The 25,367-nt window shown below is 35.3% G+C and overlaps 3 protein-coding genes across 6 annotated transcripts in view; 2 read left to right on the top strand and 1 right to left on the bottom strand.

The window, feature by feature from the left end:
• The first annotated feature begins 750 nt into the window (after positions 1-750).
• Positions 751-20,318, top strand: LOC113401861 (uncharacterized). The gene is made up of 13 exons (XM_026641931.2): positions 751-928; positions 1,558-1,605; positions 1,816-1,911; positions 2,653-2,777; positions 3,222-3,303; positions 3,483-3,592; positions 5,804-5,954; positions 6,072-7,154; positions 8,081-8,162; positions 15,722-15,890; positions 17,027-17,202; positions 18,952-19,063; positions 20,011-20,318. Exons 1-13 carry the CDS (start codon positions 862-864, stop codon positions 20,167-20,169), a joined length of 2,460 nt encoding a protein of 819 aa, XP_026497716.1. The 5' UTR covers positions 751-861; the 3' UTR covers positions 20,170-20,318.
• Positions 20,319-20,530: 212 nt separating this feature from the next.
• On the bottom strand, positions 20,531-23,412 carry LOC113401862 (checkpoint protein HUS1). The gene is made up of 6 exons (XM_026641933.2): positions 23,214-23,412; positions 22,939-23,145; positions 22,316-22,416; positions 21,742-21,852; positions 21,278-21,455; positions 20,531-20,813 (listed from the first exon to the last, which is right to left on the bottom strand). The coding sequence occupies exons 1-6, from the start codon at positions 23,263-23,265 to the stop codon at positions 20,584-20,586; spliced, it is 879 nt and encodes a 292-aa protein (XP_026497718.2). The 5' UTR covers positions 23,266-23,412; the 3' UTR covers positions 20,531-20,583.
• A 955-nt stretch (positions 23,413-24,367) lies between these two features.
• The window catches only part of LOC113401865 (myb protein), a 51,748-nt gene continuing 50,748 nt past the window's right edge, over positions 24,368-25,367 (top strand). For 2 of the 4 annotated variants that reach the window (XM_026641938.2, XM_026641936.2), the window contains exon 1: positions 24,368-24,580. In XM_026641938.2, coding sequence (XP_026497723.1) covers positions 24,558-24,580 — 23 coding nt within the window. In that variant the 5' untranslated portion in view covers positions 24,368-24,557. Of the gene's footprint in view, positions 24,581-24,605; positions 24,862-25,367 lie in introns of those variants that run through there. The other 2 variants (XM_026641939.2, XM_064218603.1) reach the window with 2 other exon arrangements.

Genomic DNA, 25,367 nt, shown 5'->3' with positions numbered 1-25,367 from the left:
AAAGATTGATCTGTCACAAGATATAATCACATTATTGCGAGGAATTGAAATATATATTTGGAGAATTATTATAAAGCTTGAATTTATTTTGTCATCCTTAACTACCGAAATCACACTGTATTGCCTTTTTATATATAACATATTTAAATATACATATTTATACAGGTCATTAAGACTTGTAACTAGTTGTCAACAATTCCACTTTAGGGTCTATGTAGGCAGCTAATGACCGACAGATTGACATAGTTGATTGACATTGACAAGTACCAACTTAATAAGGTTGTATATCTATCGACCTCGACCGGAGATGGTCTCCGCCGACGAAAAACCAGGACTGCGACGACACGTTCACGATGGTGATACATGGTGATCGCACGCGCTCCAAGCTCCTCCATTAGGTGCATTTTCATAGTGGACTATCGATTACAATCCTTAAGAAAATATATCACCTATATATAATATAAATAAAGTACAAACATTTTGTATTAAATAAACGCCAATTTTTTCACAGGATTTTAAAAACTATAAATTAAGATTATATAAGAGTATACAAAGACTTCTATAATTTCCATAGTAATAAATTCAAACATCATTAGTATTTTTTTAATTTATGGGTACGTTTTCTTATTAATTTTATCCTCACATATTTTTTACAAAACAGCACAATGCAAAAAAAAGCAATTACAAATACGAAACGCAAATATAATTTATCACATCTGGCAGCACTGTTTAACGGTAATCCGTTCGGCGGCATTTATTTGTTGTGACATTGATAGCGGTTTATGTATTGCAATTATTTCCAAAAACTATTTGAAATATCTTTATTATAAATATTGGTATCTTAATAATTAATTTTACAAAATGAGTTTTTCGTTTGGTCAAGCAATAACCACATCTGGTAGTACGTTTGGTACTACGACATCTTCAGGTTAATATTTACATTATTTGTAATTAAAACAAATTTCTAAACAATTGTTTATAATCTTATATACCTTTTAGAAAATATTAACGTTTCTACAAATACCCATATACGTTTCTTTGATAGAAATTTCTTTTAATTTAGATTCCAGCAACATAACCTTAAATTTATAGTTTCGTATCTATATCAAACGTATGTGTCATAATATTATGCCTTAAAAATGTTAATCAATCATTATAAATATATACTATGCTTTCATTTAACATCAAAACGGAGGTATCTCATGAATATTTTTTTATTAAAAATATAACACTAACAAAATAAACATTAGTTAACAGTAAGGAAATTATTATACATATAGGAATTAAAATTGTTATTCTGAAATTCACAAATATGACGCTGAAATATATGTTACATTTGTCATTAAAACATGTAGTAGCTACTAGTGGTCCTTAAATAAATAAATAAATAAATAAATGAACTATTACACTTGACCAAAATAAAAGAAACAGTGCCACCTAACCATCAACATAACTAGAGATTCACTTGCATTATATGTCTATAAATAATCAACTTTACTATTGTAGATTCATCGCAAAATATTAAATTGTTACAAATGTTTTTATGAATATTTACAGGGTCACTATTTGGTGGGGGAGATAATAAGGCATTTCAAGGAGGCACTGGTACAGTAATATTTGAAATTTTTAATCAAATTTTTTTTTAATAAAAAATGATGGAAATTAGCATTTTATTATTATTTACAGAAAAATATATGCTATAGCAATTAATTTTTTTTACATTAATTACTTGCTAAGTGAGACAATACCAATAAAAATATAGTAACTTCCAATTAATAAATGTTCTAAAATGTTGATTAATACCAATTATTACAGATAATAAAACAAATGTCTTTGGTAGTCCTACAAGTAGTACACCAGCATTTGGAGGTTTTGCTCTCGGAGCTAAAACTACAGCTTCAACAGGCTTATGTAAGTTCAAAACTTATATTAAAGTTTTTTTGTATGATAATTACAAGTACAATATTATTTATTAAGTATAAATCATAGTTTAATAATTACTTATACTCACACTTTTTGGTTTGATTTTTTGTTATTGTGCCAAAAAGGCACAGATTATTTTGCCAAAGTCATGTGCGATGGAGAAGACTGATAGAGATTGATCGATACAGTCGAGATTACAGGCTCTATTTAATTTTGAAGGCATAATAGTAGTAGAAGGATTAGAAACTCATAACCTAAAACAACACAATAATAATAATTAGATAAAAAAATAATAAAATACGACAGCTTCTGTTAAAATACATAAGGACAATCGCAAAATAATTTACAGCTTAATCTTATTATGTTCAATATATTTACATAGAAATTTACAAAATGAACTTAACACAAACTTTAACAAACATTCAACATTAATAGGATTTTTGGTTGATACATGCAGCTTGAGATGAGAGATACAATTATGTATTAAAAAAGGAGAAAAGAAATGAATTGATCCACAAAGGTCATGATTGCACAAGGTCAAAACTTATTTCCAATTTTATTTTAATAAAACTTTTGACCATCAACAAATACATAACAAATTAAAAATTATAAAATTACTTGACAAACAGTTGTTATGATCTTTGCATATTTATTTATGATTATTAGGTTCATTAATAGATACTCAGACAAGTTTTCATTACTTAAAATTTTATTTTTTATCTATTCCAGTTTCAACACCAGCAACAACAAATGCAGGATCGGCCTTCGGTGCAAACAAACCTCTATCATTCGGAGGGTTTACATCACCACCGGTGCAAACAGTTGGCAGTCCTGGCTTTGGACAACAAAAACCAGTAAAATTCTTTTTTGTCATAAGAAGTATTTAAAATAAAAAAAACCTCGTTAATATTTAGAATATTTGGTAATCATGTTATGTTCATATTGGTCACAAAACCGTTTTTAATCAGGCTCATATGTACCAAATCCAACTGGATAAAGTACTTAGATACTGATAAAAGTGAAAATTGAAGTAGTGGAAGTAACAATCTACATATAATTATAATCATCAAATTGCAGCCTTTATTACCATAGAAGGCACAGGATAAAGTTAAGGCACAAACCAACTTAATGTGCTTTTTGAGGCACGGGTCTAAACAATACAGACATTCAAATTTCCTGCTAATGTAAATTTCTTGACTTAATAACTTTTTACTGGGTAAACCTGGGCTAGCTATACTAATAGTCTGTAAAACATAGGCAAATTTTTTAATAAGCATATTTTTGTTTTAATATTTCAGGCAAATCCAACAGATAAACCACAGTCAGCATTTGGAACAGCTACCCAGCAAGCTCCTGCATTTGGTACACCTGCAACTCAAGGTAAAAATCCACTTATTAACACTTCTTTAAACCTTAAAATAGAGTTTTTTTTTCCCCACTAGTGGGACATTCACAACCTATAACATTATTTTTTATAAGTACTTCGGAAATTGTATGTATATTTTATGTTTAAATTGTTTTCTATATGACTTATGAAATAAACTGTAATTTAATTTCAGCCTCAATGTTTGGTTCGCCAACGGGCTCCGGATTCGCCTTCGGTAAAACAGGCGGTAGTTTCAATTTTAACACACCTGCTTCTGGATTTTCTGCACCTCAGACAGCTGCCGTATGTTTATTTATTTACTTATTTATTGAAATAGTTACACCTTCAACTTATCACTAAACACTTAAAATTAACAACTAATATGGGTTACAATCAAAGTGATAAATCTTTAAAGGTGTAAACAACATTAACTTTCAAAAATATAAACAAAACTAACATATATAAAAAATATATAATTTAGAAAATATAAAAACAAAACTTAAATATGTATATTACTTATATGTTATGAGATAGATCTATGAGATCTTTGGAATATTTAACAAAATTAGTTTTATTATTATGAAAAATGTCAATATCGCCGTTAGATGACAAGTCATTGAACAAATTCATGAGTTTGTTAAGAGGTGCATATTTACCTAAATTTGTTTTGGAGGTTGGAGTTCAAAAAGATTTTTTTAATTCGACGTCTAGGAATAGTACGAGGAACTGCTAAATTGATATGCTGGAGTAAAGCAGATGAACATATAATTCACATGATTGTAAAACGGATTCATTCTAATATTTTGATTTGGTCGTAATATAATAGTAGTAGGTTTTGAAAAAAATTGTGAACATGATTGGTTTAAAAGAGAATTTTCGTATACTATCTGTAGATAGAAGTGTATGCTTCTAAAACGAAGCTACAAATTCATTTTTCAACAGTATAAGTACTTATACAGAAAGTAGTAACTGTTGAAAATATACTTATTGCAGTACTACTTTCAGTTTAAGTAGGTACAACTCGAGGGTAAGTATATGTATGAGATAGTAAGATCCAAAATATAGACTTTTAAATGTTAATATAGTGTTAATTTTAATATTTAACTTTGTGTATAATATACAAGGAGATTTATCTCTGAAGAGTGAAGCGAATAGATGGACATGGAGAATTATAAATTTATTTATGCCTTCTAATATGCACACAATAAGCAGTTTCTAAATTCTTGATCTCAATCGATTGAGATCAAAATATTGACTGTTGCTTCTCAATATTCTGTGAATTCTGTAATGTTATATATGTACGGTAAAATGTTAATGATTTTATGAGAAAATGTGATACTCATAGCATCGGTACAATGAACTTATTACTCCTGGTACTCGACTGCATTAGAGTCAGTTTCTCTATTGTGCGGCAATGTCTACGGTTCTACAACAAGATGCCAGGAAACGTTCAAAATGCCACTGTTGCCAAATAAAAAAAAAAATGTTATGGAACGCTTGTGTGCGAAAGGTTATTATACAATTAGTGAGTTTATGATTTATATCACCTTGGGCATGAAACGATCGCCTCCTGGCCATTTCTTTTCATATTGAATATATATAAATAATAAAATTGACAAAAACAAAAAGACCTGTTGAGTTTCTTTCGCCGGTTCTTAGGTCAGGATATTTTCTTTTTCGAACCGGTGGTAGTGTTTAATTTGACAATCAATAAGTATAATTCTTTTATATTAAATAAAGGAGTTTGAGTTTATATAAAAAAAATAACGATTATCGATAAAATAAATTTATGGATGAATTACAAGGTGCCACTGGCAAAATTTTCCCGTTTCGGGCCGCACGGTCGCTTTTTTCGTGACTTTCTTATATACTTAACATGTTATGTTCATACGTGGCTGTTAAGGTTCATCCATCCCGGATATGTAGTTCCAATATCGGGAATTCGCTAGGGATCAATTTTATGACCACTACTATTTAATGTTTTTATAAATGATATTGCTAGCTAACTGCATCAAAAATTAAAATCTATCCATTTCCAAACCATCTATTGTGATTTTAAATAAGAACAATGATTTATTACCACAGGAACACAATGCTAGATTTCTTGATTGATATAAATTAAACAGTATACTTAAGACCTTAAAGGTAAACTTTCATTCAGAAAGATAGTATCTATACGATATGGTATTTCTTCATAAGCCCATTAACGAACTCATAGATAAATCAAAACTGTTGAGCCAAATATCTCGGAATTTCTTTTCCTTTTGTATACCTCGCCGTTAACTAATCCTACAGAATTAATATCGGTCACTAATTCTTAATAGCTATTATTATGAAGCTACAAAAAAAAACATAAATATTAAAATCTTTTCACTACTACTAACGGAAAGGACGGTTTACTTATTGGAAGTTATGAAAATTTTGTGATTGCAGATAATAATACTTTATACGTTATAAAAATAAGCAGTTATTTATATTTTATAATTATACAATTGTCTCATTAATATATTTAAGGCCACAACAGCATCGGTGCAACAAACGGCACAGCCTTTCAACCAAAACACAACACCGGGTCAACAATCATCACTAGGCTTTGGACAATCTGCATTCGGATCCAAACCATTCAGCTTTAATGCTTCTAATCCTGCTTCTACTACAGCAGCAGGTATATTTGTAAATTTAAATATCTTGACTTCGTATATCTGAATGATTAAACTACCTTCTAACTTTTAGGCTACGCCACAGAAACACATTATCAATTTTACTATATAAATGTTTACAGGACCAAGTTTTGGGGCATCACCATCGTTTTCATTTGCACAAACTGGTCAAACTTCTAATCAAGTAACGCAACAACAACAACAACCACCACCAAGCTTCGGATCAACATTCACAACTCAACAACCAACGTTTGGCAGCACAACAACGACTCAATCAAGTTCGTATTTTGGTAGTGCCCAACCTACACCAACTTTTGGAGGTCAAACGACAGCAGCTCCGAGTTTTGGAGCACCACAGACAACACAACAATCTTTGAATTTCGGAAATGTTCAAACAAGTCAACCACCGTCTTTTGGAGCGACTCAGACAACACAATCTGCCTTTGGAGCAACTGCTACTACTCAATCAGCGTTTGGAATGACTCCAACTAGCCAAACAGCTTTTGGAACAACGCCAACATCTCAAACAGCTTTCGGAACAGTCTCAACTTCTCAATCCGCTTTTGGATCAACACCACCAACAACACAAACAGCCTTTGGAACGACTGCAACGAGTCAACCAGCCTTTGGAACAACTCCAACGAGCCAACCGACTTTCGGAACGACTCCAACGAGTCAAACGGCTTTTGGAATAACGTCAACTCCACAAACAGCCTTTGGCACAACTGTCACTACTCAATCTGCTTTTGGTACATCTCCAGCAACTCAGTCGGCTTTTGGGACCACGCCAACAACTCAATCAGCCTTTGGAACAACACCAGCAACTCAAGCGAGCTTTGGATCACCTCAAACTAGTCAAGCACTAAGCTTCGCAAAACCTCAAACGAGTCAGCCACCAAATTTCGTGATACCAACACTTCCCAATACTTCAGCTGCAAAAACGATTCAGCCGATTCAACCAACATTTGGTCAAACTAGCCAACCATCAACATTTGGTACAACAGCTCAAACTACTCAAACAGCTACCCTAAGCTTTGGAACAACCAGTCAAACTACACAACCAACTAGCTTGGCAACTACCACTCAGTCTGGGTTCGGCTTTGGGGCTAAGACTGCAAGTACTACATCAAGCGGTCTCTCTTTTGGGACAACTTCAGCTTTGTCATTTGGCAAACCCACTTCGACAGCTGCCACATCAGGATCAAGTAAGTATTTACTTTCTTTATTTAAATTCTAGTTTTAAACTAAATGTTTCAACGACATTTTGAAGCCTAATTTAAATTCGTATTCTGAAATTGTTTGCAAACCAAAAAGTTTTAACTCATGTTTGGTGAGAATTAACTTTATATTATTAGCTATCTGAATAGTGTCATTATATGTCAGTTGGCTTATTTTGTGTCATTATATTTATATTGACTTCCTTCATATTTTAATGTAAATCTATAAAGTGAAGACTCAATTTTTTGGGGACATTTTCCTCGGAAATAGGTGGCAAAATCTATGTTTGAAACTTATTCAACTCTGCACAAAGCCGGGTGGCTTACAGACAAAAAATAATTACAATTTATTTTTGTAACAAAAAGTTATCTTTTGGTTGTTTTAAAATAATAACCAGTATTACACTTTACTCGCAATTTATGAGTTGTAGTAAAAGGTACATCAAGCTAGAGAAAAGCAAATAAATATTTCAATTGTTTTCGTTTTTGGAACAGTTCTCAATTAGTAATAGTGATTGATTTTGAAATCAATAATTCAACAGTACATAGATCATCTCATCATCATTCATCTGCAATGTAAGCGTTAAATATAAATCTATATAACAAAGTATAGGTGAGTATTGAAGGTTTCAAAAGAGTTGTAGACAATGTTTATCGTTCCCATACATATGGGAATGTAGCTGTCTAACTAGTGGCATTTCAAAATCATATTTTTTTATCATTAAACCTATTAGTCTATTTGCATTGGCCATTTAATTTCAAATCTTTTAATAATTGTTAATCTGTCCTATAATCTTTAAAGAGTTTGTAAGTGTAAGTTTCACCAATTAGAAAACGAATAAGAAAAACAATAACATTTGATTTTTTTAGATGAAATATATAAATAAAACATAACATCATTTTGATATTTTCAGCGTCAACTACAACGCCATCTGGTATAACAGCGTTAGGAAAATCAACTGCAACGACTATGCCATCATTGACAACTGCTACTACGTGAGTTAAAAGCTTTTTTGTGTGTGATTCGGCGCCTTGGCAATCTCTGTGTTGACGACAATAGTCTACTTCTTTAGCGGATTACTTAATTCTCTGTTAAGTATGCCACTAGCTTGAATGGATACTGCGCTCAGGTGCCTTATGCCATATTGTTAAATATAAGTAGTAAGTTAGGAATACGGTATCATTGAAGCATTATGTGTTATATGTTGTCTAGTTACTTATTTCGTGTAGTTAGTAGTTTACTTAGAAGTGGTGTGTTTTTGTGGCTGAGCCATCTATAGGTCTCTATAGGTAACTTTGAACGTCGACAATTTTTTCATGAAGCAATCTAGCCATTGGCTTTAAGTCGATAGTCAAATGTTCTGCAGTTTTCTGCAACATGTCTGGCCCATCCACAATTTAATTTTTCTGATAGGAGGAGTGTGAAAGGGGTCCCACCAACACCTTCGGGACCCAAGTCAACCTCACCTACTAGCGGTACCCTGCTGATCAACGGACGAGGCTCTGACGCAAGCTTTTTTTCCAGTGGAAATCTGAGAGAATGGGCAGCATCGTTGTCTCAAATTGTCGAAGATCCGTCTTCACACTGCGGTCACCAACCCGCTTGCCCAGCGTGGCGACTATAGGCATTTTCCCCCCCAATGAAATGAGGCACAAAAAGAAACGGCCCTCAGTTCCGAGTAGCCCTGCTATTCTCGATTACGGTAGCGGTCATGGTAATGGCGGGGTGGAGGGTGCGAAGAATCCCCGGGTGACGGTAGGCTGCCCATACAAACGACTTTATTTGGCATGTTACAATAGACGCACGCTGAGACTCGAACACCACCTCGCCGAGCTGGAAGTGGAGCTAGGTCATATTAACTGGCACGTTTTAGGGTTATCAGAAGTCCGAAGAGAGGGTGAGGACACGATAACCCTAGAGTCCGGTCACCTACTCTACTTCCGGCAAGGCGATCAGGCCCTCAATAAGGCCCTCAGTGGCAGTGTTGTGGAAGTCAGTAGTGTGTCCACAAGGGTAGCGTAGCTAGTACTGAAGCTGGCTGACAGATATTCCCTGAAAGTCGTACAAGTATATGCCCGACCTCGGCACATTCTGACGACGAGGTGGATGCCATGTATGAGGATATAACTAGCGGCTCACTACAAAGTTGTCATGGGGGACTTCAACGCTAAGGTGGGAGTACAAAAACGCGACGAATTGCGCATCGGACCACATGGATTGGGACGCAGGCACCACAGGGGACAAATGCTGGTCAACTTCCTCGAGATGCAGGGACTCTTCTTGATGAACTCGTTCTTTAAGAAGAAGCCCCATAGGTGGTGGTCCTGGCAGAGCCCCGACGCTGTGACGCGGAACGAAATAGACTTCATCATTGCGGATAAGAGGCAGATATTCAGAGATGTCTCCGTCCTTAACCGGTTCAATACCGGCAGCGACCATAGGTTGGTACGAGCAACTCTGAATATCGACTTCAAAGCCGAAAAGCGCCGCTTGGTAAAGTCTACTCTCCGACCGACGCAGATCCAAATAGACCATGGGTCCAAAGAGTTCCAGCTAGAACTTCAGAACCGATTCGCTTCATTGGAAACCACCGATAGCATTGACAGGGAAACCGACGATGTGGTGAAGACTCTATGCCAACTGGGACGCAAACATTTTCCGCTTGCTTGGAAGTACAGGAAGACCAAGCTCTCCACTAAAACCTTGGATCTCATGCGGCTGAGGTGAAATGCCGCCTGACCAAGCTTCGTCAGTGGAATCCAAGACTCTCTCCATACGGATAAGAAACCTCACGCGGAAGGACCTCCGCTGCTCAAATATGGAAGTTATCAAAACCGCTATTGAGCAGAATAGACCCCCTGTTCTGTCCCCAAGGTGTTCTCAAGACCGCTGGGGAGAAATCATCTGACGAAGCTGAAGACGGCCGACGGGAGAATCACTGCGTCTCGCCCGGAGATTCTGGCGGAAGTGGAGAAATTCTATGGGGACTCTCCGAGGGCGGAGAAGCTTGCGACCCAAGGTGTAGACGATCCACGGGCCCCTCTTACGCGCCATTTCAGCGAAGACATCCCGGACTTCGACGTCGGCGAGGTTAGTGGGGCTCTCAGGCAGCTTAAAAATAGGAGAGCCCGTGGTGATGATGGTATTACTTCGGAGCTTCTCAGGGCTGGAGGCAAACTCTTGCTAACAGCTTTAGCGAGGTTTTTTAATGCTATCATCCACTGGTGTATCGTGCCGGTGGCGTAGTCCAGGAGTGCGATGATCTTGTTCTTGATAGGACTCTATTGAAAAACTACAGGCCAATCTCACTTTTGAGCCACGTCTATAAGCTGTTCTTGAGGGTACAAGAACAGCTTATTGGCTTGCCATTAGACTTGACGAGTTCCAGCCACCGGAGCATGCAGGGTTTCGTAAAGGCTACAGCACCGTGGACCACATTCATACTGTTCGGCAGATTGTACAGAAGACCGAAGAGTACAATCAGCCTCTGTGTATGGTATTTGTGGACTACGAGAAAGCCTTCGACTCCATCGAAACCTGGGTTGTTCTGGAATCTCTGCAACGATGTCATATCGACTGGCGATATATCGAGGTGTTGAGATATTTCTACAACGCTGCGACGGTGACCGTGCAAGTTCAGGACCAGACAACAAGACCGATTCAACTCCGACGCGGGGTGAGACAGGGAGATGTAATATCTCCAAAACTGTTCACCAACACGATGGAGGACGTCATCAAGACTAGATTGGACTGCACGAGGCGTCAACGTCAATGGAGAGCGCATCTCACATATACGCGGACGATATAGTCATCTTTGCAGAGAAGCTGGAAGAGCTTCGCGGAATGCTGGACGACCTAAATAGGTCCTCCCGGCGGATCGATCTAGGGCATGAACTTGGACAAAACCAAGATCATGTTCAATGAACATGTCGTGCCGGGACCGATATCTGTCGAAGGCATCCCCACTCTGCACAATTCTGCACAACCTGAGGGCAGGTTGTGCAGAATTACATTTACCTTGGTCAGACTATCCAACTAGACCGGCACAACTTTAAGAGGGAGGCTGACAGGAGGATTCGGTTGGGCTGGGCAGCATTCGGCAGGCTTCGTCGGGTTTTTACGTCGGCGATTCCACAATGCTTGAAAACGAAAGTCTGAGCATTGCGTCCTACCGGTGATGACGTATGGTGCTGAGACGTGGACACTGACGGTGGGGCAAGTCCACAACTTAAAGGTCGCGCAGCGGGCGATGGAGGGAGCTATGTTAGGTGTCTCTCTCGCGGATAAAATCAGTAATGAGGCTATCTGTGAGAGAACCAAAGTAACGGAGATAGCTCGGAGAATCAGCAAGCTGAAGTGGCAGTGACCTGGTCATATTTGTCGTAGGACCGATGGCCGCTGGTGCAGACGAGTCCTAGAGTGGAGACCGCATATCGGTAAGCGTAAAATAGGGCGACCTCCGACCCGCTAGTCCGACGACATTCGCAGGATCGCCGATAGAAACTGGATGAGGGAAGCAGAAGACCGAGCAACGTGGCGCGCTCTAGGGGAGGCCTATGTCCAGCAGTGGACAGCAGTAGGCTGATGATGATAGGAGGGACCGAGTAATTGACCGTTTCAGTTTCAACTGCTAAGCCTTTGTCAGTCGTCAGCGTTTTGTTATTTTATCTTTAATTAATTTTTGGTACTCAATAGATGTTGAAGGATGCTGTTTGCGCATCTTTGTAGACTCTTTAGCAGGCTAATATATGATCCTGTTAAAATTCTCGATTGCTTATTCGATCTCTTCTGGCTCTTTACTGGCGCTTCGAAGTTTGACGTGATTATATCCTGAAATAGTTTCCAGCTGGTGTACCTTTTGTTGTATATCTTTTCTCTGGAGGTTGAGTCAGTACATAATCAGCCTGTAAATTTCCCACTGCTGGGCTAAGGCCTCCTCTCCCGTTGAGGAGAAGGTATGGAGCATATTCCACCACGCTGCTCCAATGCGGGTTGGTGGAATACACATGTGGCAGAATTTCGTTGAAATTAGACACATGCAGGTTTCCTCACGATGTTTTCCTTCACCGCCGAGCACGAGATGAATTATAAACACAAATTAAGCACATGAAAATTCAGTGGTGCCTGTCTGGGTTTGAACCCGAAATCATCGGTTAAGATGCACGCGTTCTAACCACTGGGCCATCTCGGCTCAGTTGAGTCAGTACTACAGTTGAATTGTAATTAAGTAGGGCTGATGTGTGGTCAGATGAAAGGTTTAATAGTAAAATAGTTACTACTAATATTGCTTGTAAAAAAGAATATGAGCAATTCAGCAATCTTATTTCTATCTGTGGGCCAAGTTGTTGAATCGTGTGTAGTGTGTATGGATTCAAGTCCTGTACCTATTTAATTATCTTTTCCTCTGAGTAATCAGCCTTGAGCTCCAGAATGTGTACTTTGCATTCCAATTGCCTCTGCTAATGTATTTAAGTTCAAGCTTAAAATAAAGTTGTCTCATTTTTGTGGTTCAGTTTTTCTTTAACTGAAGTTTCTTGTAGCTGAGCAGATTGATATCCCTCAAGTGTATAGAGTTTTATGTTATTTCCAGATGAGTGTTATGTTGTGTAGATTGTGTAATTTTTGAAAGCAATGTAACATTTGGCAGTTAATAAGAGTGTGGATCATTTTCCAACTATGCTTGCGATCATCTGGACAATTCGAACCATCATGGAAATCGTGATTTATTGAAAAAGTGAACATAGGTTTTTTTATGTTATAGGGGGTAAACGAGCAGGAGGCTCACATGATGGAAAGTGATTACCACCGCCCATGGACATGTGCAACACCAGGGTTGGTGGTGCGTTGCCGGCCTTTAAGGAATAAGCATGCTCTTTTCTTGTAGCTTCCCAGTCGTATCGATCCGGAAAAACCGCCGGCGAAAGCTGTTTCTACAGAATGGTTGTGCGTGGCAGAAAATGTCTTAAAAATCGCGCTGTTGTGGATTTTCGGACATCTAGGTGGTACGGGTGAAATTTAGAATTTTGACGAGATGTCCGAAAGTGAAATTCAGCTGCCGGGATTAATCCAAACAATTCCTCCGAACATTCCCCGTGGAAAATTGCGTAGAAGATGCAGAGAGATACAACATCTCTACGCAGAGCCAAAGGATCAAGCAGATCAGAAGGGGCTAGATCGTCGATAATTCGAGCTGTTCTTTGTTGGATACGGTCAAATGAAAGGAGCTGGTACTGGGGAGCACCCGCCCAGACGTGAGAGCAGTACTCCATGTGAGGCCGAATTTGCGCCTTGTAGTCTTAGGCGATGGGCCGACGTGAAATACTGTCTTGCCTTGCTGAGCATACCGAGCTTTTTTGATGCCAATTTGGCTTTGCCTTCCAATTGGCCGCGAAAACTGAAAGAGGCTCGAAATATCAACGCCAAGTATTCCAATACTAGCTGTGGCGGCTATCGGAAAGTTCTCAAATCATGGAGATACGACGAATGGTGTTTTTTTGGCGGTTGACGCGCAAAATTGGGTCTTTTTGAGGTTGAAATGTTCTAGGTTTAGCCGGTCCCAGTTCGAGACTTTGTTTAACGAAGACTCGATTTCAGACACAAGTTTGTTCCGGTTTTCTTCGACGTTTTCCCGAAAAATATTAACACCGCCGGTGTATGAGGTGTCTACGGTACTGTCGTCTGCATAACAGTGAATGTTCCTGATTTGCAATAAGTCATTGATATGCAGAAGAAACAGAGTGGGTGATAGAACGCAGCCTTGTGGAAAACCAGCATTGGCGAATTTTAGGTCGGAGCATGCACCGTCGACAACGACCTTGATGCTTCGATCAGCCATAAAGTTGGTAATCTAATTGCATAATTTCTCGGGAAGCCCATAGGAAGAAAGCTTCGAAAGAAACGCTTTATGCCACAAGCGATCGAAAGCCTTCGCTATGTCTAGACTGGCTACTAATGCCTCCCCTTTGCTCTCAACTGCTTCTGCCCATTTATGAGTACTGTACTCCGAACGAGACAGTGGTCCGACGAGCCCAAAGGGGGATCGACGATAAACTGATAGCTATCCGGATGGGAAGTCAGCAGAAAGTCCAAGAGGGAAGGTTTCCTCCACGTCTGGTATTCGCGTTGGCGAGGGGACCAGTTGTGTCAAATCATGCTAAAGCGAAGCCGAGAACAGATGCATGATCGATAGTGCGTCATCCAAGCCATTAGGCATGGTGGGCATTAAAATCGCCAAGAATTACGGATGGGATTGGATTCGCGGAGGGGATCTGCTGCAGCGCGGAATATGTAGCCTCAGGACATGCTCGACCAGTCGGTCGGTTTCAGCATTACCGCTATGGGACCTATAAAGGTACGCGTAGATTCGCGGATGGTCGTCGCAATCTATACGCAGATAATCGATAGGTCCAGCCCTTCAAGGCTACCGTGGTGTCGAGAGCAGATATAATCTCTGACGTAAACGCACACCCCAGCTCGTGGTACAAAGGAATGTTCCAATTTATACCCGGGGTAAGAAAGAAAAGTCGTATCGGCAGGAGAGGATATCTGGGTCTTGGTATGAAAGAGCAAGGCCGGCTTCATGATGAAAGTGAATGGCGTTCAAGTTGGAGTTGAGTCCCCTTATGTTGCAGGAGGGAGTATGTTGGGGTTATCTTATGATGCCTGCTCCGCTCGCCCCGGACAGTGGCTAGCGTAAAATTCCAACCCCCCAAAATTCGGAGGGCAGCCTGGGCATCTCTGCTCAGGTGGTGTACGTCCTGAGCATGGATGCCCAGAGAGGGATTCTCCACCGCAGTCGCTGATGGTACCCTCCTGGGGTAATGTAACCAAATTCTGCACAACCATCATGTTGGGGGGGGGTATCGGGCCCCCAGGGCTCTCACATACCAGACGAAACGCGGTAGCATAGTACTTTACGCCGGTTTTAAGTGAGAGAGTGGTACTTCGCCGGGCGTGCCGGCCCATTCGGCTGCAACCCGAAGGTATGCACTGTGGCACTATCACTTAAAAAGCTTCTAGTTGGTCAGCAATATTTTCTTTATACATTGCTATTTTTGTATTTTTTTTTAGTTCTGTGCACTTTGAATTATGTAAGCATAACTCTTGTCTCGTTCACGATTTTGATTGCTTTATAATTTTTTATTATTGTTACTTTTATAATTGTCTTAATTTTTTCTTTATTGTTGATGGGTCTGAGTTTTGGTAACCTTTATCTATGCTGTTTATATTTTGCACTTTATTGTTTTCGTTGACAACTTAAAAACTTTTGGCCCCTATCTTATTTATTTGTCAATCAAATTTAATTTACGTCTTTTATTAACCGTCTTGGATACCTTAACTAACTGTTCAGTTTTTATTTGAAATAATATGGTTACAAAAGCCACAAAGGGAGGTGTAAAAGAGCACAGTATGAAAGAGTCGAAAATGAAATAACAAAACATTTTTTTTACCAAAGGTATCGACGTAACGGTCAAAAAATTAGTCGAATTAATGTTCTCCTTTATTGAAATCGACAAATTAAATAACAAATCAATTATTTTTGCATATTTTCCAGCACAACAGCCGCCGGACCGCCAGCGATTATATCATCAATAACATTCTCACAGCTGGAGGAGAGCATCAACAAGTGGACGTTGGAACTTGAAGAGCAGGAGAGCAGTTTTATTAACCAAGCCACTCAGATCAACGCTTGGGACAGGTTGCTGGTAGCAAACGGAGAGAAGGTTAGTGTAGATTGCTTACATATTACGGAGATTTGGCCAAGGAAACGGATACATTGTCTTTAGTAGCTGACGGTCTGTGTAGGTATAACTCGGACTCTTTATCAGCGAAGTTCAAACAATTTTAATAATTTGAAAATATTTAACATGGCCTCTTTAATTCAGTCAGTAACGCCACAAGATCTTACGCAGAAAGCTTACCAAGTTCAGGAACGTAAAAAAAATTATCGGGCGTAATTTCGTGCGGGTTCATTTAAAAATGGTTTGATATCTCCGAAATAATTCATTAATTTTACAAATTCAAAATGGCATTTTTTATATAAAATAATTAAAAAATATATGCCATTTAAGGATATGTTATGTAATGATATGATTATATTTTACTCATATAAAAACAACTCTTCAATGTTTTAGACCAGGGATGTTACGGAGCTCCGTAAACGTACCCTAATTAAAAAAGTATTAATAATTTTGTTTTTGCATAGTTATATTGCAAAGAGATTAGAAAATTGTACTTTTTTCTTGTTTAATTTTGGGACTTTTTTTCTACCCAGGTCTAATTTATATTTTAAAGCTATTTGTTTTTTTTTCTGTGATTATATCTCATACTAAGTAATAGACTACAAAAATAAAGTCAAATTAATAAATCATGTAATTTTTCGTTTACAATTTCTAAATAATCTAACATCCGTAAACATATCTGAAACTGGTAAAATATAATTCATATATCCATATCTATATCAAGATCTGCAATGACATATCCATAACATCCCTGTTTTTGACTATCAAGTATGATATATAGTAGAATAACTTGGTGGTAGAGTCAAGAGTAACCAGTCTGACTGTGGAGTCAGTGGTCATAACTTATTATGTCGCTAAACACAAACAGCACTACTTAGTATTTTTGTAATCCGGTGTGCAGGATGATTAAGCCACTGTTCAAGCATAGAGGACATAACTTCTTAGTACACAAGGTTCGTAACGCATTGGTGTGATGTATGGAATGGTTAATATTTCTTACAGCGCCAATGTCTTAGGGTGGTTACCGTCAGGTGGCCGATTTGCCAGTCAGCCTATCTGTTACAAATAAAAAATTTAAAAAAATGTCTCTAATATAATATTATTGGTTAAACTTTCAGATACTAGAACTTAATGATGCAGTGGAGACAGTCAAAAACGAACAACAAAGTCTAGAACACGAACTAGATTTTGTTCTAGCTCAGCAGAAGGAGCTAGAAGATCTTCTAGCCCCACTTGAGAAACAACTTCTAGAAGACAAGAGTGACAGAATGAGAGATCCAGAAAGAGAACACATGTTAGTAAACATTCACTTAAATATAAAGCGAAAGTACTATTACTACTGAGCAAAACCGACAAGAAACGCGATAGTCACACGTGCAAAATTAAAATATGCTTTATTCCAGTATAGTTTCACTTTTGAATGTGCATTTACACAATTTTATTAATCGTAATTCGTAAAGCTATCACCGGTAGCTCTATTTTCTCATATATAATATGTATCCTCGATCATAAACAACGGAGAATAAATTATACCACGCTTTTTTATCGTCTAAAAATCTCATAGAATGATATGCCATAAATATTTATGTATTTCTAACATTAAATTTATTATTTTTAAGACATTTATTCGACAGTTTTTATAATAGCATTTATTCGTATTAATCAAGACCAAATCATCCCAATAGAGGAGTTTGGTCCTTTCAAAAATTTATTCAACACGCGTTTTGATATATTGATGTTTAGTGTCGGCTTGTAGTATTTGTTCCGTAGGTAGGTACTGTTTATGAGATCACGGATGTTTTGGTTTAGAGACTGCGTCTGTCGTCAGCGCGATTTAAAAGTACTGTGACGCCATCTATGACGACACGAGTGAAAATAATTTCCACTATAGTACGAAGTACGTTTTCCTTGTTTTTTATCGAAATCAAATAATTTGTTGTAGGTTTTCGTTCGTTTTTATTATAAAGATACATTAATATTTACAAAAATAAACAATTAGTTGGTAAAATATTAGACAAGTCGAGTAATACACTAATATAGGTTTCAAAATTTAAATTATGAGTGAAATGTAGTTAATAAATACACTCCACCCTCGATTTACGGCTTATATAACAAAAATGCGAAAATAAGTTACTAAATAAAAACAAAACCAAGAAAATTTAACTAACAAAAGATACATACTGCTAATTTAAATAATTAAATATAATAATACTACATCCTACATAGATTATAACTAAAATATATAAAATTTATACTAAAGTGTGTGCAAGCATTCAGCTCAATTGATTTGAAATCACTTGTAAGATTTTACTGACATATTTCATATTAAGAATATTTTATTTTTGATCATATTAAGAATTATTATTCAAAGTTATGTAATCATAAACGTTCACTTCTAAAACGCCATACATTAATCATTTTCATGATTCAAGCTAGATGTAATGTATAAAGAGCAAAAATTATATATCAAACATGAAAATCGACGAAAACTGACCCTAAACTTTAAAATAAATTAAATAATTACTATTATGATATAAAACATATGCCTTACCTTTTATTTCTTGTTTTTATAAAGTCACTAGGTGGACGAGGGTATATGTACCGCCTGATATTAAGATGTCAAACATAGTTATTGGCACCGTAAGAAACTTTAACCATTTACATAGACAATGTGCCACCAACCTTGGGAACTGATGTTATATCCTTTTTGCCTGTAAATATACTGGCTTACTCAACCCTCGAACCAGAACACAACAATACCAGGAATTGGCTCGGTGGTAAAATATATGATGATTCGTTGGTACCCAGATGGGCATGCTCAAAGCGTTACCACCAAGTGAAGCCTAAGAAGATATCTTATGTAATAAATGGCAAAACATTCTGCCTACCTCTTTCTTTTTCAAAATAAATATTTTGCGACCAGACCATAACATTTATTTTAATATAAAAATATACTTTAAAAAAATATAATGACAAATGTAGATTTGTATCTAAAATATTTACATAATACTTTATCCACTAATTAAAAATTAATTATTTCCAGGTACACGCTAGCTGAAACTTTAGACACGCAACTGCGTCAAATGTCCGAAGATCTCAAGGAAGTCATTGAACATCTTAATGAAACGAATAGAAGTCAAGACAATAATGATCCTGTAAGTTTTAACTTAAAACCTCTACAAATGATAAAGAGTATGTACAATTGTACATTGCACAGAAAATGTCTCAGAACCAACTTTGTTTAAGTTTTTTTTTGTGAGCACTATTATCTATGGCAATGTATATTTACGTGTACGACGTACGTATGCATCGCCAAATAAGCAAAGTAAATACAACCTGAGTACCGGTTGAGGTTGAGTACAAGAGTGTAGCTACCTCCGTACCTGCAGTATCAATTATACGGGGCCTCCAGGCAATGGAGGCTCCGTATAATTCTTTAATACGAACAAAAAATATTTTTTAAATTGAGTCAATTTAAACCACAAGGACCATTTCCAAATGATTCAGAAAGTGACCGACCTTCTTCGGTCTACTATTATTCTTATATCAATAAGGCAGGCATAAAAAATCCAAGACCATGGTTATGATATTCTAATGTTTTAAACAAACCGTATTGCCAATTCTGATGGTTATTAGCAGATTGAAATCCTCTGCATGGCTTAACGGTGTTTCTATTAGAAGCAATTTTACGCAAACTATACTTGACCAAGTTAAAATTTCTTTTGTGAGAAATCTATATCCTTCCTAAGGGCCCCCAACAAATTTTTATACGGTGCCCGCCAAGGCACGCTACGCTTCTGGTTGAGTACTAAGGTTTTGTGTTGTCATCTCGCATTGATGAAAACATTTTACGTGCTTAAATTTTAGACAATTAATCGTTATTATAAATTTTTTGTGACCTTCTAAATGTGCAAGTATAATAATGCAGTATCAAAAACGTAATTACCTTTAGATAACTAAAACTATATAATAAAATAGCAATAATTAAACCTAATCCATCCGGAAATCAGGGAATCACCCGAAACCCGTTTTTAATAACATTTAGATGCTCTATTTCGGAATAATAAACTCTCCAAATAATTTTTTACTCGTTTTCTTTCAGATCGTTCAAATAGGTCGTATTCTCAACGCCCACATGTCGTCAATGCAATGGATAGACAGCTCTATAGCTCAGATATCTACTAAGTTGGACCAATTGAAGACCACCCACGACACGCTGAGGCGAGACAACGAAAGATCCTTTCAACTTACCTATAATTGATAATAAACTGTGTTTTTGAAATTATTTGTAAAAGTATTACTTTTTCTGTTGATTTATAAGTTGCAAGTTGTTAAATGTTTCAAATATCTGCATTATGTAACAAACACCCTCATGATCCATTTCAATAATTATTCATTGGTTCAAATTTTTATACCAAAAATTATTACAAAAGATCAAACAATTATAAGTTTGTGTTTTTTCGTACACTTTTAGTTGTAATAAATACATTGAAAAAAAATAAACAGTACCTTTCATTGTTTGAATTTAAGTAATCTTATTTAGAATTCCAGATTTTTTTCTAGTACTGATCAAAATAATATAAAAGTTTAAATGTTATATTAAATAAATAAAAATAAATTCATACAAAATAACATGTTTATTTGTCTTATTTATATATACAATTCTTATCTAATATTAATATACAATCCCAGTAATAAAAAACTGCAATTTCACATTTTCCTCAGTCTGAAGACATAAAATTATCAATTTTTTATGTACAATACTACACATAGTTTGATTATGAGATATTTGATCGGCACTGAGGAATATGGAGAACTTCTTAGCATCCACTCGACAATAACATACATTTGACATATCTTCATTCGTTTGGCTCTCTGTCTCAGAATCTGAATGATCAATCGGTCCTATAAATACAAAAAGGATGTTAATTAAATACATACATATATACATGTCTTAGGTCTTATAAAAAATTATAGCCTATTGTTGTGCAAAGCCCAGGACTAACTGCATAAAAAAATATAAAATGTGAGGCATATTTTAATCTGACTATTGCTGATTTCTTCAAAATGTTTTCCTTCATCTCCAAGCAAGGCCTGAATTATGAACAAGTTAAGCACATAAAAATTCAATGTTATTTGAACCTTTCAAAATTCTCTTTCTGTATCTTCGGTAAGTATACACATGCACAACTACTATGCTATCAGATCACAATTAGATAACAAAAAGCAATCTAAAATTGGTCAGCTCCATCTATTAACCATTAAACAAAGTATTAGAGATACACCCTGAACTAGATGTATAATTCATAAATTATTAAATTTATAAGCTTTCTTATGGTCATGTTAATGTTTAAATATTAAATAAGTACCTTCAAAAGCCTCAACTCTTAAATCCTTAAATCTTGTGGAAACTTTTGCCATACTTGTTTTTATTTGCAAGGTAAGTCTACCCTCAGATGAAGCTCTGATAACTATTTCTGGACTCATTGTTCTCATCCGGTCTACTGTTGTTCGTAATTGTTTTAGTGTGGGAAGCTCTATAGATATCTGAAATCAAACAGGTTTAATGTTTTATAAAAATATTTGTGCATAACGTAATATAAGTAAACACACCAACAGCTTACAGAGAACTGCCTCAAAAAAAGGTCTTAAAATAAATTCAGACTAAATAATTCTAGTTAAATGTCAATTCAATAAGCAGACTTTTAGAGCCTCTTAAATAAAATATATTTTGATTTGATCGATACTAATGTAATTCCTCCCACCCTCTCCCTCCCTTCAAGCACAAACACTTCATCACTCTATCTTCTATGATCTCCGGTCCATTACTTACGTCAGGCTGTGGGACTCTGGGCTCTTGAAACTCGCTCCATAGTTTCCTGGGCACAACAATAACGGGTATATCATGAGTAACTTGTCGTGTTTGTTGTGAGGTAGACGACGGCTGCAAATAATAAAAAAAACATTGTATTTCCTTGTCACATTAATTGGCAGCCAATATTAATACACAAATTAGTCTAAAGACGTTTCATAAAATTATTGGACCAAAGTACATCAATGAAGAACAACAACAAAGTAATTGTCACATAAAATAAATCATTATGCCCCCCGCAGGTGACCTTTCCCTGTGTTTCACTTTCATTTGTACATGTTTTATATAATATTATTAATGGCTGCTTAACAATATACTTATATGGAAGAATATATAAAACATTCCATAAAAGCCTATACACATAAAAACAAACGTCAGGCCTTCTTTCTTGCTGAAAGCTGCTTTTCAAAATGTTGGTAGTGGTGAAATATTCAAGGTTTAAAAATGCTTTATTTTTAATTTTACTTGAATAATATTTGATATGTTTTAACCTTAGGATTATTAACTTATTAAATTATTTGTCAGAAATACTCACCATTTCAATTTCCAATGTTAAACAAGGGCATTGCTTTTTTGTTAATTTAATTTTTAAGCACTTTGCTGATTTTAATGTCATAAGTGACCGCGCTAAGTTTGCTGTAAATAATGAATTCACTTTATTTGGATGAATATAAGCAATTACATTTTATTCACATCAATTACTTCAAAATATACCTACTAAGTATTTTCTGATATTGTATTGATACAAAATAAAAACCTTAAACAAGAATATTTTGAATAAATAATTCCAGTTAAAATGAATAGTATAAACAAATTAATATTAAAAACAATTACTCTGAAACTATAAACTCAGGACACAAAGAATATAATTAAAATAAGATTACAATGATAAGGCCTAATCAATGAGACATGATAAATTAAGAATACAGAAAATGTTAAAAAAATTTACTTATGATTTTTGGCAGTAGTAAGTAAAGTAAGTTTTCAGTACGATAAACACCTAATAGTGAAATAAAGTTTATGAATCACATGAATCTGATAGAAATATCTTTTAACGTTTTGAATATTTTTTGTGTACCAAAAATAAAAAGAATAGACTGAATCCAGATTAGTTTCTCGATATTTTAAGCCTTATTGTATTCAATAGAAAATATGTACCTGATACAACTCCTAAATAAATATCTTTGTGATCCTCGTCAATACCAATCATTTGATATTCGGAGAAAAACATATCTTGAGGGATCTCACACCACAACACCGGTGGAGTGGGGCCACTATTATCCTCACTAACTATGAAATATAATTTATCATCGGACAATCTCATTACGCACTCCTTGGATAACTTTGAAATAGTTGTTACTATATCTGAAAGATGTAATGCATTATAATCCAAGGTATTTTTGGTTTATAATTCATTAATTTTAATTTCATACTTGAAAATTCTCTCATAGGACCCGTATCTATCATCACGGCACGAAATTTCATGATTTCAGTAAAACTTAATTACTTAAGTTGTTAAAAGATCAAGTGATTCAATGATTCATTACATATAAGCAATTAAAATTGAGAATAAAAGCTAGAAACGACTATTAAAAAATATAAAGAATGAAAGTACTGATTTGAAAAAAAATTTGCAGATTCGCGCGAAAGTAGAAATTGCTCTAGATTTGATTTTAAATTTTAATTTAATGTCAATGTCAATTCAAACTATCGCTATTTAAAATGTAATATATGGTTTATGGTACATACATATATATTTTTTTCTTTTTCTTGCCGTGTCTTAAAAAAGCAATTTAAATTGAGAATTTTTTAAAGCGAATTATTTACATTTCAATAATTGGTTTCAGTTGTTACCTCAACAGTATTATACAATATTACTTATATAGCTTGCGTGATGCATTATACTTTACACACCAAAGAAGTTTTTATTTTCTATTTATGTATATATTTTGTTTCTTTTTTAAGATTATTAAACTTAAAAACAATTTTTCCATAACACAAGTTCTTTAGCTATTAACATTGGGATCAGAGTAATGTATGTGATGTTGTCCAATATTTATTTATTATTAAAACTTAAAAACAATAAAAGTAAGAGATAAAATGAATTAAAAATATACATCGCAATATTTTTTGGTGAGCTTATATTTTTATTTGTTTTTTGACATTGAATATATAATATATATTAAGCTTTAATTAACGAGGCACATATTATTAAAATATATATTGTCATCTTGATTTTATTGTGATATAACTATTAACATATTAAAGTAATCAATAAGAATAGAAATAGTAAAAGATAACAATATAAATTATTAGGTCAACCCGCCATCATGTGAGCGATATTATGATGCCAAAAGATTTTGTATTAACAAAATTAACTAATAAAACTAATATTTAATACATACTTCGTAGCGTTTATTTATCTTGATTTTTATTGAGTATGGCAATAATTATGTTATCCATAGACGAAATATAACCGTACTTCCTCCAAAGATGGCGCCTGACATAACTGGCATACTGATAAGTTTATTTACACTGCTGTATTCGGTCTCTTTCATACATTATAGAATTTGGTATACTCTGACAGAGACGGGCAATGTTCCTTTTGATTGTAACGAATATTAACGAATTGTGGTTATTTTACTTAAAGATTTTATTTATTATTCTAATTTATTGTGCAATTTAGAACCTAATTTATTATTGAAAACTTTATATTATTGTTTATTATTTAATTGTATCCCTTCACTGGTGAAGGAAATTTCTAATAAGAGGAATATATGGAGAAAAATGCTAAGTCAAGGTATGTGTACAAATGTACGATCGATAATGTCGTCATTTCATAACCAAACAAACTTCCCCGTTTATTCCTTGTTTTAAATAAGCTTACCAAAGTGAGAATACTATGTGATATTATTAAAGGATCCAACAAAAAATAATAAGACTGTGAAACACAATAATAATCGTATAATGATGAAGTATGAAATTAACGTTGCCGTTGCTATAACGTTTTTCCTTCGAATTCGATCTTCAAATATTTAACGGACTTAAGTTTTGAAAGATGATTTTTAAATGTTGACACACGTAGGTGTATATTTAAAAATATTTATGCGTGAAGGGTTATAGAACAAGTTACGCGCTAATTTTCCTCACTGGACCTATTCATAGCAATCATGTATCGTGAAGTATTAAACTCAATGTCGTCCATGATTACGCAATGAACTACGATTCTCTATTTGGTTTATTTAATTTTATATAAATAAAATACTTCGATTACTAATTAAAAATTAAATGGGTTATTTCAATGTTTTCTTTCTGCACTTGAACGTGTAAAATTAGGTTATAAACATCTTTGTGTGAGGTTATTTTTAATCATTCTGATAATAATATTGAGCTGTGCCGCGGTGCAAATAGCGTTACGAAATTTCTTCATGTTAATTTGTTTTAGAAATGACTTATAATCTAGTGACTATTTGATGTTTGTTAGATAGAGTAGTTGAAAAATAGTATCAAAATCCACTATATAAAATGTTACACTATGTATATAAACTATCATGATCATATCTGGGAGTTGTTTCGAGTTACGAAAG

This window comes from Vanessa tameamea, chromosome 23 (assembly GCF_037043105.1).
Source record: "Vanessa tameamea isolate UH-Manoa-2023 chromosome 23, ilVanTame1 primary haplotype, whole genome shotgun sequence".
In the NCBI taxonomy this organism is placed as follows: Eukaryota; Metazoa; Arthropoda; class Insecta; order Lepidoptera; family Nymphalidae; genus Vanessa; species Vanessa tameamea.
This window is presented reverse-complemented; position numbering and strand designations above follow the sequence as displayed.